This window comes from Cyclospora cayetanensis, unplaced genomic scaffold (assembly GCF_002999335.1).
Source record: "Cyclospora cayetanensis isolate NF1_C8 unplaced genomic scaffold, CcayRef3 CcayRef3_contig_19, whole genome shotgun sequence".
Lineage (NCBI taxonomy): Eukaryota > Apicomplexa > Conoidasida > Eucoccidiorida > Eimeriidae > Cyclospora > Cyclospora cayetanensis.
Window position 1 is genome coordinate 128,377 of NW_020312136.1, and position 17,915 is coordinate 146,291.

The following is a 17,915-nucleotide window of genomic DNA, read 5'->3' on the forward strand; positions in this document are numbered from 1 at the left end:
GGCACAGCAGTGCCTGCGTTTCTGAAGTAGACACATTTACTCGTCGGTAGATTAAAAGGAATGGTCACCTACTTAGTGCGACAGTAGTGCAACACATTGTCAATTCCTTTACTAATCTTTGACGGACCTCGCATTGTGTGTAGTAACTAGTCTAGCGAGTGTTACAGAGTTCCACGCTTCAAGAACTTTCTGTTTTTTTGCAATAAAAAGAACCTGTACTTATACGTCATCACTCGGTTCAGGAAGGTGCACAAGGCTCTCGAAGTTTCGCTGTTCCTGTGCCCAAGCGATTCGCCCTGACCCAAAGAGCGACATGCAGCAATAGAACGCTTAACATTCTAGCACTAATGATTTTTTTAAACTCAAGGAAAAGAGAGCAGCAAAAGCATGATGGTAGAACAGCTTTCGCACGCTGTCTCAGTCCTTCTTGCCTTGCAATCGATGCCTTTCCCTGTGCCTTAGCATTGTGTCCGTGAGAAATTCAACGGTGCCATCCAAACGCATATTCGGCTGCATGCATCCGCATACAAAAGCTCAAGCAAAAACCCTACGTATTAAGTCCGGCAACACTTTGGTCATATAAGCGCATGTAAAGCAGTCCTGGTTGGTATCAATAGTTGCACGAGCATAGATACAGCACTTACCACAGCCATCTGTGAAAGGTCTGACACATCTCCAGCCAAGGATTCCATTTCATCTCGTAAGCGGCAGTGTCGAAGCCTGAATGCCCACGATTAAACGTGAAGGGAACAGCAGCTCCTTTCGACTCAGCTACATATAGCAAATCACAAATTCTCTGATTAAAATAGCGCTTGATTATTAACAAGGCCGATTCAAACATACCAGGCAGCCAAGTAGTCAGCAGGCGGCAAAATCGAGCGCTGGAGCCGCAAGAAGCTCTCCCCCCATTCTATCATGTCCATCTGCCTCTGGAGCTCGAATTGCTGACACAAGACTACACCCATTTTGTCCTCCGTACATGACTGAATAAAAGAATCCATATTCAAACAGCTTTCGTGCATTATTTATACGTTAGTCAAGACAGATCATCTGCACTTCAATATGTTGTTACAAACGTGAAAATGAGTCAACGCTCCAGTTAGGCTGATGAATTCTCCGTAGATAGAAGCCTGCTTACTTTCACAAATTGCTGCAGCTTACTCGCAATTGATTCATCGCCTCCTCCAGAATAGCGTAGCATCGCTGCTCAATAGAACGGCAGTTCCGCCTCCCACCGCTGCTTGCAGCAGATAACAATAGTACAGCCCGACATGGTGCGCTTCTTAGCCACAGTATGAATTTACTAATAAGAGTGTGGCACACAGTCGACTCAATCGTGTGGGCATAATAAATAAATTAGAGCCCTGTGAACGGCATAGAAAGCAGAGGCTAAAAGCATACTACGGTGGACACCAGCCCACTCAATCAGCTTCTGAACTGCGTCCAGCCTTGCATTCAGCTCCTTCCTGCGCATTTCCAAAAAAAAATGTGGCCTTCTCCGCCTTTCCAGAGTGCCAGAATACGCGCGAGAGAGGGGCACTAAGGTGCCTGTGGCTGCGTGCAGCATAAATAGGGCCTGGCACATATGGCTCTAGAATATGCACTAAGTCCGAAGGACCAAACGAGCAGCGCAGTCCCATTGCGTCGTTTCGGGTGCAGCACTTTACCTCTCTTCTTTTTGCTTGAGCTCCGACCAGCGTCCTGGATGTGCAAATGATTTGGACGACACAAACGGCAAACAGGGGCATGACACATTGTGCAAAAAGCCTCGCAGGTTTCGTTCATATGCTGTTTGCAACGTCCGCTTAGCTTGGGCATCTGAGAAGACAGCAAATACAGGAAGTAATAAAACCCCATTCGCCTTTCTGGGGCCTAGGCTCAGCAGCAGCTAATCAGCACATGGGCCTACGACTCGGTCAAGCCTGTTTGTGGCTCACCTCATTTAAAGGAACTCTGATGTGCCGTGAAACGAGCTGGTTGGTGGTGTGTAGCCGCTCGTCGCAGCCCTCACACAGCCTGTCATTGCCAACATAGTGCAAAAGATTAACGAATCATTCCTTGGCCGCTAAAATGCAAAAAGACTCGCTTCATCAAATGATACGGCGCAGAGTGCACGCCTACTTGGCTGTGTCCGCAGGGCACCATATTGCAGCCGGAAAGTCTTGGCAATTGTCACAGAGGGGCACGGCAAACAGCTCAGGCTCCGTTGGGTCCACTTCAAAAATGACCAGGTAATTCGGCACAACCTACAATCATTAAAAGAGCACAGAACGAAGCTCGAAGCCTGTGTGATTAGTGTCAGTAGCACACCAAAGCGGGCTTGAGAAAACGGACCCCCGAGCAACCCGCTTTGACGAGTTGCTGCCACTGGACACCCGGTAAGGAGTCTTACTTGCGAGGAGTCGTAAACAACGTACTCCTGACGAAATGTATACTGAGGAAGCACGCCCGCTGTAGCCATAGACAACCCCCTGCTGTTCTGCCGAACAGCTTCTGGCTTCCGAATGCTGGATACGCCTTCAGCCAAGTACTGTTCAGGACTCTCGAAAAAGACAGTAAGCGTCTCGGTAGGCGCTGCATCTCCCTTTTGCAAATATGCACTGTCATATTCTGGTGGAAGCGTGGTCCGCTCTCCCGAAGCTTCCCTTTCATCAGACATTACCACTGAATGTCCCACACCTGCACTCAAAGAGCAAATGGCAAACAAAAAAAGCGTGCTACGTGGCATCCAACCAACTGCTTAACGCCACACTCTTTGCCTCGCCAAGGCACACGGAAGGGTAACAGGTTGGGCATAAAACTGGCTTGAAGTTTGAAGTTTGACACACAAACTCGGCTATGGAAACAGCCAGAAGCGCCCCCTCTCATAATGCACACTCGTGCCAGCTCACCAACTTTACATAGAAAGAATTCATAGACTCGCCGTTCTCCGCTGAGCAGCTGCGTTCTTGCAGCTTCCATGAACTCTAATCGTTCATTTTTCCTTCTTTCTGCCGCGCTGGAGAGTTGCTCGGCTGCGCCCAATTGAGTAGATGTGCACACGCATGCCCTACATGTACGTAGTACAATTTTGGAACTAACAGTTAAGTAAGGGTGCGAGGCCAAATAAGGCCCGATAAACGTAGTAGGTTTCAGAAAAAACTACTGCCTAACGAGTTTTCGTACTGAGGTATCATTCTCCAAACATTTGGATAAGAACTGCTCACAAGATGGAAGTGCAAAAGGATCTGGGGCTCCCTCTAGCCCTCCTCGCAGCAAAGGAATCCCCTGCAAGCTGAAGAAATGTGCGCACGCGGGAACACATCCACAGGGGACCGGGTTGGCGAAACGAAAAATGAGAAGAAACTACATATTTCATGACAGCTCAGAAGTATAAGGTTAAGGAATAGCATGTTTGAATGTGTAATATTTGCTTTGACACGCACCTGAAGTTTCCGAGAACGAATTTCATACCACGCGGGCCAATTTTGAAGCCGCGTCTGGCAACGTCTTGGATGGAATTGTCTTCGTCAAGCATGGAGGAGTCGACAAAGGAGTACACCACGAGCCTTCGCTGAATAGAAGGGAACGGCCTGTGAAGCTGTCATTTTTTCGCTGGGAGAAACGCTAGACATTTCTAGTTGTGTCTAGATAGTGGTTGTCTTCGTCAAGCAAAGAAGAGTCGACAAGCGAGTTGACCAGGCGCATTCGCATGGTGAAAATTGATTTTGTACAGTGGTAGCGAGGCGTTTTTGGCGTATATGAGATAGGAAAGCTAGGTCACAGTTTCACCCCAGCTTACAAGCAATAGTCTCGCATGCTACCTTGTGTGTCACTTACTGCTGTGCGCTTCTCAAATTGGGTCACAAGCAGTGAGGACGGCAAATGCCACGCCTGAAGGAGCTTAATGCGTGAAGTCCTAGCCTCCATTTGGAGCAAGTATTCAATGAATCCCCATTCGTCTGAATGTCGAATTACTCCTGCCATGTGGTCGTCAGATAGCCGAGTGAATCCGGACTCTTGAGCCGCCATTTTCGCACTCTAGCTGTAAAAACAATACATGCGATGGGTATGAAGTGCTTATTTCACTAAGCTCCCTTCTTACTGTCAGAGATCTCATTGGCATCCCCTCTCCACCCCACCACCGCTCGAATAACCAGTCCACATACCAGAATGGATGCATTGAAAACTTCGCCTTTTCGGAAACACACAAACTTTTATGACATTATTATAATAAATGACGACCTAGGTTCTATGCAATGTGTGTCACCCCAGAAGGCCGGACCACTGTAGACATCATATGCACGTCGAATAATTAGCTCAGCCACACGCTAGCACTGCATAGAGGGCTAACCCTAAAAGAGTTGATTGAAACCGAAGTAAATCATTCAATAATAAGGGCTACGAATTGGAAATGCTGCTGTATTCCGGCGTTGTAGGGTTCCACCATAGGTCAGATTTAGTCATATTGTTCCTCCTCTTATGCAGAGAAGCGAAGGTGAAACACACTGAATTTCAAAATATTTTAGTGCATTATGCTACTGAAAGGCTCTTGAAAACTCCGTTATGGCGCTTTGCGTTGGAGAATCCAGCGAAGAATGGTGGTAGCAACGTCAGAACATTAGGCCTCCCAACATAAGGAAACTGAAGCTGGTTAAGCTACGATGAAGCACACTCCTCTACCCTAGTTATAATTGGTTATGAATTAGTAGATTACTGGTTCAATGGTTTGTCCGTTCGTGTAGCCTTTTTACTGCCGAGTACTAATAGCTCGATACAAAAACACTTTGTCTGCGTTTGAACTATGTGTATGTATGTGCGACGGGCTGTGAATGCTCTGAGTGATTAGACAGTGCAGCTACGCGCATTACCTGTCTCTTTTTCCTCATGTCAGCAACTCTGAGGGGGGGCGGGCGGGAAAAGCTGGGAGCTCTTTTGGAAAACACTTCATAGCTTTCTACACAATTTATATTGAGTCTGGACTTCGAGGTTTCCTTACAGAAAACCTAGCTGGAGCGTTACACTTGGCAACGCCGCATGATTTGATGTAGCTTTATTCCGCTCTTTTCCTGACTGTGGACGTCAGAATTGCCTACAGTAGTTTCCTAGTTTCGGCAAGTGATTCAGTAGCCGAAAATTTGCCTTTCTTCAGCAAGCGGCTGCCGTGAAAAAGACTCTGGCAATAAAATTTCATGACGGTACAACATCTCTCCGGATGGCACAGGCCAGCCTGCAGGCTCATGTCAGCTTACTGCCTCCACAGCGAATAGGAAAGCATGATTCGTCCGCTGATTAAATGTGTATGGATGTGTTGTTCAGGCTACACGAAGCAGCAACTTATGGCGGTCAATAGGCTGGGAAACAACTTGAAGGCTTAATCAGCTGGTTTGAGCTGCATCTTGCTTTGTACTTCACAAACGAAGAGAAACGAGTGCTCCTCGCGATTTCCTTGTTGGAAGGCGAAGCACTTCAATGGTGGCTTTACCTATGTAGAGGACGGTGTGTGCATCCAGAAATCACTGCACTTTAAGCCTTCATAGACTCTATAATTCATAGACTTGAGGCAAAATCGGCTCAGCAGCTTTCAGGAATCAAGGAAGTTTCAGCAGTCTAGTCTATCAGTGAATCGGTATTTCGAGAAATATGAAACTTTGGTTTGCAAAAGCCACACCGTGAAAAAATTGCTTTTCATTGGTACTTTATACTGGGCCTAGCCGAAGTGCCGCGTAAGGTGGTCGTTGGATGAATAGCGACTCAGTGATTTACAACAGACCGTTAGAGGTTCCCCGAATAAGGAACTCCTTGAGATTTCAGGAGAAAATATGCTTCACTCCTACGATCCTTGACTGAAGAACTCAATTTGTACATAGAACCTACAGATGTTGGGGCTGTGTCAACTAGCCCTGCCTCAATGTTTTCGTTAAATAATACCAGAAGGCCGGAAGGAACCCACCTTCCGAAGCAGTCCAAGACAGCCCCCAATGACGCACCTGCTTTTATTGTGGGAACTTGGGTCATATAATGCGGTACTGTAAGATCATGCAAAAGTGTATACGCTTGAGCAACGGGAGCAGGTGTAGCGGAAGCACGCTGCTTGCCGGGCACAGAAGGCGCAACAGGAAAGTCCCACGCGGGCTGCAATGCAGCGATGGGGGCTAGATGTGGCAGAGCCACAGCTAAGGCCAGGCGGGCAACTTTCGCACCGATGCAAGCTCACATTGATGATCAAAAAGTTGGAAGCTTTGGTTGACACAGGAGGTGAAGCGGCTGTCATCCGACGAGGCACGCACAGGTAGAATCTCTCTGTTCAATAGGTAGCACAGTCCTGAAGACTAAAGCCTGCTCACGGACGACTGAACAGAAGAACTGGCCAGGCTACAGCAGGTAAATTTACTTAAACTGAAACTGGGTCCTAGCAGCATCGAGCGTGAATTAAAGGTTGGAGCCGTACACCGTAACATACACTTAGGTACGTCATTGGGTACCTAAAGGAAGGCACGCATGCAGACACAACTGCGCGCTGTAAAACCTAGTGTGCCAAGAAGCGCACTGAGCACGTCACGGTCTCCTGAACAACGACCATTTCTTCAATCGAGAGCAGGCTAGAGTCTGTGCTTCAACAAGGTGAAAAAAAGTCCCAATGCCGGCGGCTCAGCCGCACAGCAAGAAAACACTTTTGTGCATACAATTCATTTGTCTTTGCATCTGCTTCTTTATCGGGGAACCGTTTGAAGGGCGATCTTAGAAACAGAAAGAATAGCATCTAGCAGGCAGGAATATGGGGAGGTGATAAGTAATCACCAGCCGCTGGCAAGCTGGCCACCTACTAGTTATCCAGGGCGACACATTGAGCTCATTCTTGGGTCCGCCTCAAGCAGTGTTCCGCGGGATCGGAGGATCCCATAGAATGAACCCTGGCTGTTGATCTTTTAAAAACCAAAAAAATGCAGGAACCGAGGAGCGCCTTTGGGTCTGGCCCTATTTGGTGCTGGAAATTGACCGATGGCAGCAAATATGCGTAAATTTAAGTCCTTTGAACAACATCACTGTAAAACCAAAGCTCCTGATGCCCGATATTGAAGAGCCAACCTAGTGGGTGTTCCGAATTCCTCTACACATCCTGCTTCTGTTGGTCTCGATTTGGCTAAGGTACTATTCGAATGACCATTCTACCCGTCATCTTACTTCACAGGTGCCCTCGTTACGAATCCTCATTTACACTGAAAGCGTGCACAGAGCGGCATTTCACACTTGCACGTGCAAACTCTAGTACACCAGTATGCCGCTTGGACTTGCTAATGCCCCAGCTGAACTGCAACAACGGGCCGCCAAGAATGTTTGTGAGCCTGTGGTGGAGCATTGTTTGCAAATACGCATGGATGACGCCATAGACTTCAACTGAAGCGTCCAAGAGCACCTGCAGCACCTACAATAGGTGCTTCAACTGGTACGTAGCAAACACGGGTAAGTGAAGCAACGCAAAGGGACACTCCCTTGAATAGCCGGGGTTTCAGCATACCATCTCTCTGCTACCGGGGTTAATCCAAATCTGAAAGTGATTGTATTAGTAAATGAATGGCTTCTTCTTCAGACATGCGCGAAGATGTTGCGAAGTTCTACGTGCTTGCGTCTTATTACCAACAGTTCATTTCTAGGTTTAGTCCGACGGCTTTTCCTTTGAACCGAAGTAAGAAAATGCAGTCTGGGAGTCAAGCGAAAGAAGATAGTGCGGCGGCATGGACGCTGATACGCTGCTCTCCACGATTCCCAGTTTGTGCGCTGTCCCAACGTGAACATCAATTATTCCGAACTACCGACGATTTTAATGAAGGGGTGATTGCTATTCTCTCTCTGCAGGGTACAAGCTCACACACACATGAAAATATTGTTGTCCTTATTCTTGCCTAATGGAAATTGGCAACGGTACCCACAGCATTAAAGAAGCTCTACGCGTTGTGGTGGGGTGTGAAAATGCAGGCACTACCGGGATCCATTTGACTGTACATGGAAAGCGTTTTCGGGACCTGGGAAATTCAAGGCTTGTTCTCTGGCCTAGTTAGCTCCCGCAGTACGACTTGAGAGCTAAGTGCATCAATGAATATCAGCGTGGCCACCAGCGGCCTTTGGTGGCTCCCCAGCGCTTCACTATTACGCAGTGCTGCCGCTCTTGTAACTGATCATTTACGGCGAAGCTGCGTGGGTCTCATGGTTTTGATACCCATGCATGCGCTATCATTGCCAAAGCTCAGAATGGCCGAAGGTGAAGCACTACCACATTGAGAATGAACTGCTGTGGCTCACAGCTAGGCGGGATATTCGTCGTTTGCACATTCTGACGTTGATCCGCTGCCCTGGTTTGTGCAAAATATATTGTCATGTCCTTGCTGGCCAGATTGGCATTCACACTACAGTTGGAAAGCTCCCACGGTGCTTATGGTGGCTTTTCACGCTCCCGCGGCTAAGGATGATAAAATGTCATGCCCAGAGTGACAGCAGAGGAGCCACTTGATTCTACCGAATCCCAGCGTTGTACACCATATGGTCCTTGGAAGAATATGAACTAATCTGACTGTGGACTTTATTCTTGCACATGATGAGAGTGGGTGCCAGGATAATATATACGTATTTTCAACAGATTCAGCAAATATGCCCATTTCCTCCCTTGCTACACTTCTGCCACAGCTCCGGATGTTCCAGGTTTATCATTATGATAGCGGCTCAAATATCGTTAGTGCGCTGTAGTATGCCTTTCTTACCTGCCTACATATTGACCATAATAGGATCAATGCGAGCGGCCATGAGTCAGTTGGATCAATAGAGAGCACCAACCGCACACTTCTGCAGTACTTGAGAGTTTGTGCTGACAAAAATTCCATTTGCTTAGCTGCATTCTCTTTTATGTGCTGGGTCGTTTTATAATTTCACACCTCTCTCATCAATCAGTTGCTCTCGCATATCTCTGGTCTACAGTAGGGAACCCCATACCCCTCCAAGGCTGGACCCGGTAATCCGCGGCAAGCAGCCACTCTTAGCCGCAAAGAGATTCACAATACAGCTGGCCAGTGGACGCGGACTTCTCGGCGAAAACTCTAGGAGACAAGTATGAACTTACGATAAGCGGCGGTCCAGTGTATTTCGAGCCTGGGGATATGGCCCTGGTGTATATGCACGTTTTTTGAAGGGCGCCAGAAGGTAATATGGCATAAAAGTATGCGGCCAGGTGGCAAAGGTCCTTTACTATCCTTCCACAAATTAGTTCTCGTTCTTACTCCAGCGAATTCCGTAAATGTTTAGGGTGATGGAACTATCAGTATTAGCTCGCAAAATGAGCTTCAAAACTCACCAAGTATTTCGCTGAATCCACCTCATAGCCAAGTGACCTGTGTAGAAGCGCAGGATCTGAGGGGGCCTATTGGGCGCCCATGACACACTAGACGGGAGCTACTTGTAAAATATAATGGGTAATGACAACCTTCATCTCGCTGCCAACGGAATGGTTGCAAAATTCATTAACTGCAGGAGACTCTGTGGCTTCACTTGGTGAACAACGCTAATCGCCATGGATGGCGCCCTTCGCATTCCTTGACATTTCTCCTTCCGCGCAAGTTCCACCTAAAACAGGTGCCTCAATCCTAGAAATTTGCTTGGTTTTTCGGCTCTTGCTGTTAAGATGCTCTGTGCGCCTACATTTAAGTGCAGGCACCAGCAGATACGTTGACTGGACATTCTTCCAAAATACCTCTGTAGGCTTTGATGCCGACCGTGCTGTATACACCCGTTATATTGGCATGCACATATTGCCCTACAACGTTGAACTTCAGTGCATTTGATTTTTCGTACAAACTTTACTTATATGCTCTTTTATTCGTTTGAGGAGGCTCGCACATTTCAGTGCTCCGATAGCAGCGAACCATCGCGCATTCGCGTTCGTACTGATTTGGTCCCTCGCCTGCTGTTTGCTAGTCTGTGTCTCTCTTTTTCATTAGTGATTGACGTCGAAATTCATACTTCCTGAATGCACTAATTTCCGTGTTTCTGCCCGCGTGCAGTGTGGCGCTAGGCCGGGATCTCTCGCTGTCCCACACGTAGTTGGTCTCAACATACGTGTGCGGAAGACGGGAGTATGTGGTTTGAAATAAGAGAGGAATGAAGTATCGAAATAGGTCGCACGTACATGCCTCCTAATACACTTGTTATACAAAACAAATAGCTAAAAGCCGACTACTGGCCTTTTCGCACGCACATCTCATCTACTGCACAATACTGCTAGTGTGACGTAAAATAAGGCATTATATGCGTTTGCTCCAACTGGTATGTGCAACTAGTTGTGAATGCATGGAATCTGCAGATACGCCCACCGTAACTGTATCTCTCCCGTCAGGTCAGGAACTCTGAGGGGAGCGGGCAAAAGAGGGAGGAAGGTCTTCAGGAAAACACTCAACTTTCTCTTACACTTGAATAAGTCTGAAGTGGAGGGTCGTCAGGCGGAGAACTGCAATGAAGCGGAACACGAAGAGTATAAGGGCCTGTTTCTTATTGACTCATTTGAAGTTGTTAGCCTGTCAGTTTCTGTGTGGACTAGCGGGAAGCGCAAAGGACTGTGTGGCCATACTACAGTGTCTGTTCTCTGCGTGAAGGCAATACACAAAGATTGTGGCATATGAATGAGTTTTATCACAGTCAATAAGCTACTTGGGTAGCAATACGCAGTTATTCATGTCGTTTGTGAGTAGAGTACCACAACGGGAAGCGCGAACTAAAGGCACCCACCACGCCCTTCAAAGAAAGCTAGAGAGCACCTGTGTATTTGCAATCGAGATTTGTATGCATCTCGAATCTTGTGCAGCTGTCAGAAACCACAGATACCGTATTCACAAAATCTGAACTGTCTAGATTTTCCCTGAGGCTCCTATGTCCAATGTCTCACCACATTGCCCTTCGCGGGTGCCGTCACCACATTGCCCTTCGCGGGTGCCGCAGAACCAAAGCGGGCGGCAGGGAGCAAAGGCGGGCTCTGTGCCCTCAAAAATACACAAAAGGCAACAAGGGAGGCATTTGAAAAATGACAGTGCATGCAGTATTAGGCCTTACAGTGTTTTCTTCTAGGTCAGTTGTGGCGTTTAAGGACATCAGGCTAAGGAGGGCCCCCAGCCAACGGGGTAACATTTTCCTCTGGACAATCCAGTATTCATGATGAAGTGCTCTATGAGCAGGCGGTGCTTCGGTTTTTCCAGTTTCTATATACTGTACTACGGCCTGTTGCAGCTGCACGTACAGCTGTGAAGAAGCAGAAAAGCAAGACGGCCTGTGTTGGCTAGCAGCACGTTCGGCATGCCTTGTTGGATAGGGTGCCACGACTTCAATTGTATGCGCTAGAAGGACACCATACACAAGTTCCTTCGGAGCGGCGTATTCGAAAGTCGTGATGCCCTTATCAGCTTTCGAGGAAAAACTTTGGGGATGAGTACACTAGCAAGAGGAATACAGATAGCCTTTCTCGATGATACAAGAGCTTGATTTTAGACTGCGATGCTCACGCACCGCTGTTCGGCAAGCCAAGAAGTATTCGTATCGCTGTCAGCCTTGAGTTAATAAGCTCTTACTAACGTACAAGTCACGGGGGTAGCACTTCTACTTGCTCCCGCTTACGCCGGCACCAAGAAGCGGCTCGTGAAATGCCCCTCAAGCCACTTGCAGCAAGTCCAAACGCAGCAGCTAACGAACGAGTCGGGTCTCCAAGCTCAAATGCCGATGAGCCGCGCAAAGAAGAAAGTGTGCGACTCTAATTCTCGGACTGCTTCAGAAGCCACATTAAGGGACGCGGCGTGCGGAAAATGCGGAAGCCTTTGCTCGTGGGCAAAAGGGGATACACGTCTTCGAAAAAATAGTAAAAGTGGCCTACAGCAATGCCCACCAGATGATCTGCCATGTTCCACCCCACCAAAAGAGACAGTAATGCGAGCAGAAATGGAAGGTAGGGGGCTTGCACAGGCATGAAGAAAATTGAAAGGCGTGTGCTTGGATTACGGCGACCCCAAATGTACGTTACGACGTTGATCATCGAGCCGCTGAAGAAGTATGAGCTTACTCCAAAGATGTAGGAAAATGCCTGCGCACACAAAAAGAAACAGAACGGGTAATAATACGCATTTGCAAGAAGTTACTTCAGCTAAGAGAAAACCACTAAAAGCTGAATGCAGGGGTTAGCCCACAGTCGACAGCCGCACTCTTTTTCAGCGGGAAAGCGCCTCCCACAGACATACCAGAAGGAGGCTCCCAGTGCATATCAGCATCCAAAGGAACGTTGCGCTGCGACGATGCTCCTCTAGTGTTGAGCAGTAGAAAATAAGGACGTAAACATTCCAGAAAAAGTGGAGTGAAAACGTTCCGAAGAAAAGAAAGCAAGTGATTAGGCGCCACACTTGTCCATGCGTAAAGACGAGCTGCCAGTTCATGTATAAGGAAAAGGGAGATATAATTTCAAGCGTGCACAGCGCCATTAGCACAGTGGAAGCTATAAGGCACACCCGGGTCACCGGAGGGACGTGGGTAAAGAACATGTCCACTTGATCCATTTTCTGGTCATATGGGGAAAAATGAAGAAACGTTTCTTACCAAGAATACGGTGGCGTGTATGAAGACACATGCTTGACCGGGTATACACAAGCGTCCCGGACCGACGCACAGCATACGCCGGAGCAGCATGCACTACCCCAAACAACAGCAAAATGGCCTGAGCTACCGACGCGGGGTAATTAGTTGATACACGCGGCGCAGCTGCTCAAAAGAAAGGGAGCATTAAGCCCCGCGGAGTAGATGGCGGTTCCCCCTAGCTGTACCTCGATGGTGGAAGGCCGAAATTTACCATCCCTCACCACGACTGGCGTACATCAAAAACCAACTTAGGGGAAAACGATAACACTTGATTCGGTCAGTTCGGTCGTTGAAATCATTCAAAAATGCTTTGGGACTGGCAGCGCATGCACAACGCGGCCAAAATAGGGCCAGGCCTTTTAAACACGACAGTTCTGCGATTGCTGCATTTTTAAGGCTGTTCTTTGAAGCGATTTGTTCCCAGTGCTCCTGCATCAGCTACAGAAATAGCGTCATGATAGCGTAGCGTGCGTTGAAACTCTCGCTATTCCAACGCTTTTACCCTCTGTTCATATCTCCTTTGGGCTCTAAATTTGGTCGCGATTCTTCTGTGGTACTCATATGCAAAGCCCTGGTTGAATTGATGTCTTTTTGGCCGTGTGTGCTCGTGGTGAGTCTCTAAGGAAGTGGGTACGTGGCGTATTTGTGCTTCGTGCTTTCCGTGGGTCAGTAACAAGGTTGAGTGGGCGCTCATCCCATGTCGCTTCTTCCTTGAGAAAGTACTTTTAGGCCTTTCCATTACATCCAAGGCTTCATTTTCCTTTCGCATTCTCCATGATTCTTAACTGCAGACAAAATGCTGATGATGTGAACGGCCAGTGCTTCCCGTTGCGCATAACGACGTCATTTTAGTCCTTGAGTTTCCGAAATGAAGGTTTCGGAGGAGCGCTGCGATATTATCACAAACATGGAGGTAATGCTACTCCTAGTGCAGCAGCAACAACTACTACCCTCGGTTGACAGTTTACTTCGCTGTGCAAGCAAACCCAGTTCAACAACTTCGGGCAGCTTCTCCCCTAGCGAAAACTCCAAAGCAGATCCCCGCAACAACGGTGACCGTGAAGATGGAAGCTTTGGGCAGACCGAGTCCCCCGTCGAGCGCTTCAGGTTGGATCATGTCAAGGAATTACTCTACCAACACATGTTCAATCAACTGGTTCAGGACTATATTCGCAAAACCTGTCCTTATCTGCACCTTGTGCGCGTCCCTTCTGATTTTCGCCACTCAACAGATCGATTAAGGATTCAGCAAGGCGTGCGCCATGCTACACGACGGGCGTTCGGGTGCGCTACTGGAGGCAAGCGTCCCACTGGGATCACTGCAATTCGACATGGGGCACTATCCCCATCAATCAGCCGGCGTTTTCGTGAATGCCTTGATGCCCTGGTTCATCGATTTGGGCTCACAGAACTCGAATTGCTAACAATTGTGAACCTTGGGGCATTCAAACCTGTCGAGATCTATATGTTCCTGGAGGACTGCTCCACCAGGTTAGTGTGCACATTTGTGTGTGCATATATGTAGATAAATGTCTGCATGCTTTCAAGGCCCTGTCAGCGTTCTGTTGGTGCGTACCACGTGGTGAAGCCATCTTGCAGGCTGCCAGAGGTGGCAACAACCACTGCGCCTGTGCAGTGGCTGCTCATTTGCTTATGGAGCTGGCGCTCCGGATCATAAGCAGAGGAACTACAGCAGTTCAAAATCGGTCAAGCATTCTACAAGCTTGAGTTGGTTCACTATACAGCCCCTCAGTGAGGTGCGGGAACAACCGCGGTGGGGCGATGCTGGGTGCTGCATGTTCAGGTATTCTTTGTGCGGGTGTTCGACGGCCTTCAGGTTCACGGAAGAAGATGCTGCGGCGATGTTGAGTTTGATAGATCTTGCGCTAGTGCAGCAACAGGCCCTCCCAACGTTACCAGAGGGTGCTATACCGGCATCTGCGGAGGTTCAAACCCAAGAGGGCCTCAAGAATGCAAGTCCAAGTGCCCGATCGTAGCAAGAAATGTCCCAGCAAGAGCAGCAAAGAGCTGCAGGAAGAAGCGCGACTGCTGGAGCTTCAGCAGCAGCAAGTCCACCAGGAGGCCGCTCTACCTCATACGGGACCCATTAAACACCAGCCAATGTCCACAGGAAATGAAGCAGAACAGCAAGATGATGGCACATCGGCGAACGCAGCTTAGGAGTGCTATAGCTCAGTGGATCTGTTTACACCGGCGGAGTACCCAAGGATGCCTCCTTCGCAGCTCACAGGGCTTGCGGTGCACATTTCGCAAGAAACGTAAGCCCGCGGAAGAGCTGCGCGCACTGTGACCGCCAAGCGCAGGCCTCAAAGCAGGAGGAAACGCGCGTTCGAGGGCTAGCGACTGTGTGATTTCTTTGCTGCGTTGCCCTGCGACCCCTCCAATCTAAAGGACTACCTGAATGGAGGTGGTGCCAACAAGCAGTTCAGAGGAATGGCGACGTTTCGCATTATTCCGCTATAAATCATTACAGGCCTATTTTAATAGGGAGCCGACTGCGAGGCCGGACGATTCTGAACTGTTCGCGCGTTGCATTCAACCAGCTCTTCAGTTAAAGAGCGGGCGACGGCAAACTTGCTGTTTGCTATACCTTTTGTGCACCAATTTTTCCGGTAACGTTTTCGAGCGACAGCTCATTTGGAAAATCGATTGACGAGCGTCTATTGTGCAGACGAGTTAATTTGTTTGGTAGTTTGTTAGCCGCCGAGGATGACTCCCTACATGTTGTCTTCTAATTCCACTTCTAGAGAGAGAGTCCCATTGAGAGCAGAAACAAGGAGGTCATCCCGACGTTTCAAGGACCAAAACGTTACCCCTTCTGCTGGAGTGGGGCTTGGAGGGCTCCCGACAGCCGAAAGAATAGATCCTCCCGTGGCCAGAAGGCCAGTGCTGACGTCCGGGATAGGTTGCAGGCATCTGAGAGCGCCCTCCGAGGCCTGCAGACAAAGACAGCGCACAATTCTTGGCAGCACTGCGACGAGTGGTTTCAAGCAAGCATGCCGCAGTCCGCGACTGTTACAGTGTAGTGTGGCATGCACGCTTCACAAGGGGAAAGGGAAGGGGCGCGCTAGTTCCAGAAATTGGACAAGTGCGCGTGGATTTTCACACGTACCAGAGGACCTTCGGCCCAACTTAGCACAACACCGGTAGTAGAATCCCATAGCTTCAGGCCATCATACAGCCGGCGACGCCCGGTATGATCGGCCGTGGATCCCCCAAAACCGACGACAAGGCCTCCCCACAGTCGGCAAGTGAACGGGAAAGTGGCACCCTCCGCACGGACGAACGCCGGATGTAGTGGGCCACAAGCGGCGATGAACTGCGAAAGCTGCGGATGAAGCAGTGGAAACAACACCGACTTAGTTGATTGATGCGCGCCACTGGCGTGGAGTCCTGAGCCGTGTGAGACCTCGGGCAAATGACAGTCGACATTGTTTTCCCTACCCCCAAAGGGAGGAGGCGACGTGCCAACCTTGGACAAGCCTTCAGGGCACCGAATTTGCTTTGTAGCTGGTTCCGTTTCTGGTTGCTCCAGTGGGGGACCCGCGGGCTCTCTCGCTCTCTTGGAAGCGACACCAATACCTCTTTTTTGCACATCCGTTAATCTCTGAAAGTGAGACAAATATTCCCAGAATCGATGTCTGCTTGTCTGAGCATGCCTGCTTTGGGGGCCATGAAGAGTAAATTTCAGTTGAGGGAGAACGCCACAGTTTCCTGCCACAACAGATTCCAGGGAGGGTCCACAATGGCCCGTCGAAATTTCCTTGGCGCTAGGAGGCCCCACCTGTAAAGGAGAGTCCATGGGATGCTCGGATTTTTCGGGGCAATGACTAATGCAAAATGCATCAGTAAAAGCAATAGTACTGTCTGCTGGGCTTTTCAGGCTGACAGTTCTGTTTGACTGCACGATATTCACAAGTTGCGCGCGGTGATACGTGCACTGATGGCCATTCTGCAGATCCTGGCGTGAAAGCGGCCCACGTTGCGGCATTTCCCCCACGCTAAGCCCATTTGGTAGGGGCATGCTGGGGACTGCAATTGTCTGCGGGTCTTTTTCATCGCCGTCAAATGCAGGTACGGAAAAATAGATACTTTTGGTAGGGGTGTCCACTCCCACGATCAAGCTTTCCTGGTTTGAATGAGACCGGCAACTGCAGCGGCATGAGCATTGCCAACAGAGTCTGCAGTGTGTTGAGCTGACACCGCCTGTTTGTAATATGTACTTACCATTGGGTGAAAACTCAATGTATTCTGCTGCACATGCATCCGCCGAGGCAATGGTTTTGAGAGCCCGTGTTCCGTCGGGCAAGCTCAGCAAAACCGTCTCGCCGTCGCCCCTTTCCAGAATGCTCTTCATTTCTAAGGGCTGACCACTACTGTATCGAACGACAGAAGCTGCTAGTACAGCTCCGTCTGGTGAAACATCAAAGGCCATAAGCGAACTCCGTAGCAAGCCACTGTCCTCGCTTGGCCCCAAACGCGTTGCTTCCAGCGGATAAGGAATAGAATCCTGCCCCGAAGAACTTCCAGAGCTATAGTGAAATGGAAAACGGAGGTCAAACAGGCGAATCCACCTGTCTTCACGCCCTCCGGTGAGGAAGAGGTGTGGATGAAGGGCCAGGCCAGTACGAATCCCACACACAGGACCGTCATGCGCTGCAGGGATCCGCAGTGTTGGACACACCCTCCGCCCAGAGAACTTTGCGTTGAGGCCTGAAACTCGGGCATCGAAGAGAAGAACATCTCCATCTGGGGAGCCACAAAAAATCAAAGGGGAGTCAGGGCATCGATTTACGTGAACGCATGAGGTGCCGCACACGGAATTTCCGGCAACTTCACGTTCTGCAGACAACTGAATTTCCAAATAGAAAGCACCAGCATTCATGTCGAAAAAAAGTAGAGTGTTATCGTTCGTGCAAGCCAAGAGCACAGAGGGATCGTGCGCCCCAAAGTGGATATCACAAAGTTTTCGGTGGGTTCGGAACTGGGCGCCGCCTGGCGGCAAGGGCAACCTGTAAGTTGCTACTGGTAAGAGAGCACTTGGAGGCTTGTGATGCGGACGGCACAGTTCTATTAAATGGGAATCCACTGTAGCGCCTCCTTCAGCAAGCGACCCATGGGCCAAGGGGCCAATGAAATTTCTCGGTAGCCCCTCCATGACTTTGGTGTTCCAACGCTGGTGGCAGGCTTCTTTGAGTGAGGTATTTCGCGATTCGAATTCCATCCCTTCTCAAAATGTTCCAGGTGGCTTTGGACTCCAG

At 49.1% G+C, this 17,915-nt stretch overlaps 4 protein-coding genes across 4 annotated transcripts; 1 reads left to right on the plus strand and 3 right to left on the minus strand.

The window, feature by feature from the left end:
* Positions 1 to 417: 417 nt before the first annotated feature.
* LOC34622905 lies at positions 418 to 4,011 on the minus strand. Its single transcript, XM_026337527.1, has 13 exons — positions 3,820 to 4,011; positions 3,426 to 3,553; positions 3,207 to 3,274; positions 2,892 to 3,014; positions 2,393 to 2,679; positions 2,122 to 2,246; positions 1,938 to 2,016; positions 1,668 to 1,818; positions 1,422 to 1,554; positions 1,162 to 1,237; positions 844 to 983; positions 645 to 720; positions 418 to 510 (listed from the first exon to the last, which is right to left on the minus strand). Exons 1-13 carry the CDS (start codon positions 4,009 to 4,011, stop codon positions 418 to 420), a joined length of 1,671 nt encoding a protein of 556 aa, XP_026193312.1.
* A 7,750-nt stretch (positions 4,012 to 11,761) lies between these two features.
* On the minus strand, positions 11,762 to 12,554 carry LOC34622904 (derlin-2). Its single transcript, XM_026337525.1, has 2 exons — positions 12,243 to 12,554; positions 11,762 to 12,088 (listed from the first exon to the last, which is right to left on the minus strand). Exons 1-2 carry the CDS (start codon positions 12,552 to 12,554, stop codon positions 11,762 to 11,764), a joined length of 639 nt encoding a protein of 212 aa, XP_026193310.1.
* A 947-nt stretch (positions 12,555 to 13,501) lies between these two features.
* LOC34622903 lies at positions 13,502 to 14,630 on the plus strand. Its single transcript, XM_026337526.1, has 2 exons — positions 13,502 to 14,124; positions 14,471 to 14,630. The coding sequence occupies exons 1-2, from the start codon at positions 13,502 to 13,504 to the stop codon at positions 14,628 to 14,630; spliced, it is 783 nt and encodes a 260-aa protein (XP_026193311.1).
* Positions 14,631 to 15,371: 741 nt separating this feature from the next.
* On the minus strand, positions 15,372 to 17,878 carry LOC34622902. Its single transcript, XM_022736043.2, has 2 exons — positions 15,767 to 17,878; positions 15,372 to 15,590 (listed from the first exon to the last, which is right to left on the minus strand). Exons 1-2 carry the CDS (start codon positions 17,876 to 17,878, stop codon positions 15,372 to 15,374), a joined length of 2,331 nt encoding a protein of 776 aa, XP_022592655.2.
* Positions 17,879 to 17,915: the final 37 nt, after the last annotated feature.

Excerpts from the sequence above, each read along its gene's own strand:
- LOC34622904 (XM_026337525.1), bottom strand. The coding sequence starts at position 12,554 with ATGGATCAAGTGGACATGTTCTTTACCCACGTCCCTCCGGTGACCCGG. Across the intron at positions 12,089-12,242 it reads GCACTGGGAGCCTCCTTCTG|GCATTTTCCTACATCTTTGG; the intron begins GTATGTCTGTGG and ends TTGTGTGCGCAG.
- LOC34622905 (XM_026337527.1), bottom strand. The coding sequence starts at position 4,011 with ATGGCGGCTCAAGAGTCCGGATTCACTCGGCTATCTGACGACCACATG. Across the intron at positions 3,554-3,819 it reads AATTTGAGAAGCGCACAGCA|CGAAGGCTCGTGGTGTACTC; the intron begins GTAAGTGACACA and ends CCTTCTATTCAG. Across the intron at positions 1,238-1,421 it reads GCAGTTCAGAAGCTGATTGA|CGGTGGGAGGCGGAACTGCC; the intron begins GTGGGCTGGTGT and ends TGCTGCAAGCAG.
- LOC34622902 (XM_022736043.2), bottom strand. The coding sequence starts at position 17,878 with ATGGAATTCGAATCGCGAAATACCTCACTCAAAGAAGCCTGCCACCAG. Across the intron at positions 15,591-15,766 it reads GTTGGGCCGAAGGTCCTCTG|GCCTCGGAGGGCGCTCTCAG; the intron begins GTACGTGTGAAA and ends CTTTGTCTGCAG.
- LOC34622903 (XM_026337526.1), top strand. The coding sequence starts at position 13,502 with ATGAAGGTTTCGGAGGAGCGCTGCGATATTATCACAAACATGGAGGTA. Across the intron at positions 14,125-14,470 it reads CTGGAGGACTGCTCCACCAG|GTTCACGGAAGAAGATGCTG; the intron begins GTTAGTGTGCAC and ends GACGGCCTTCAG.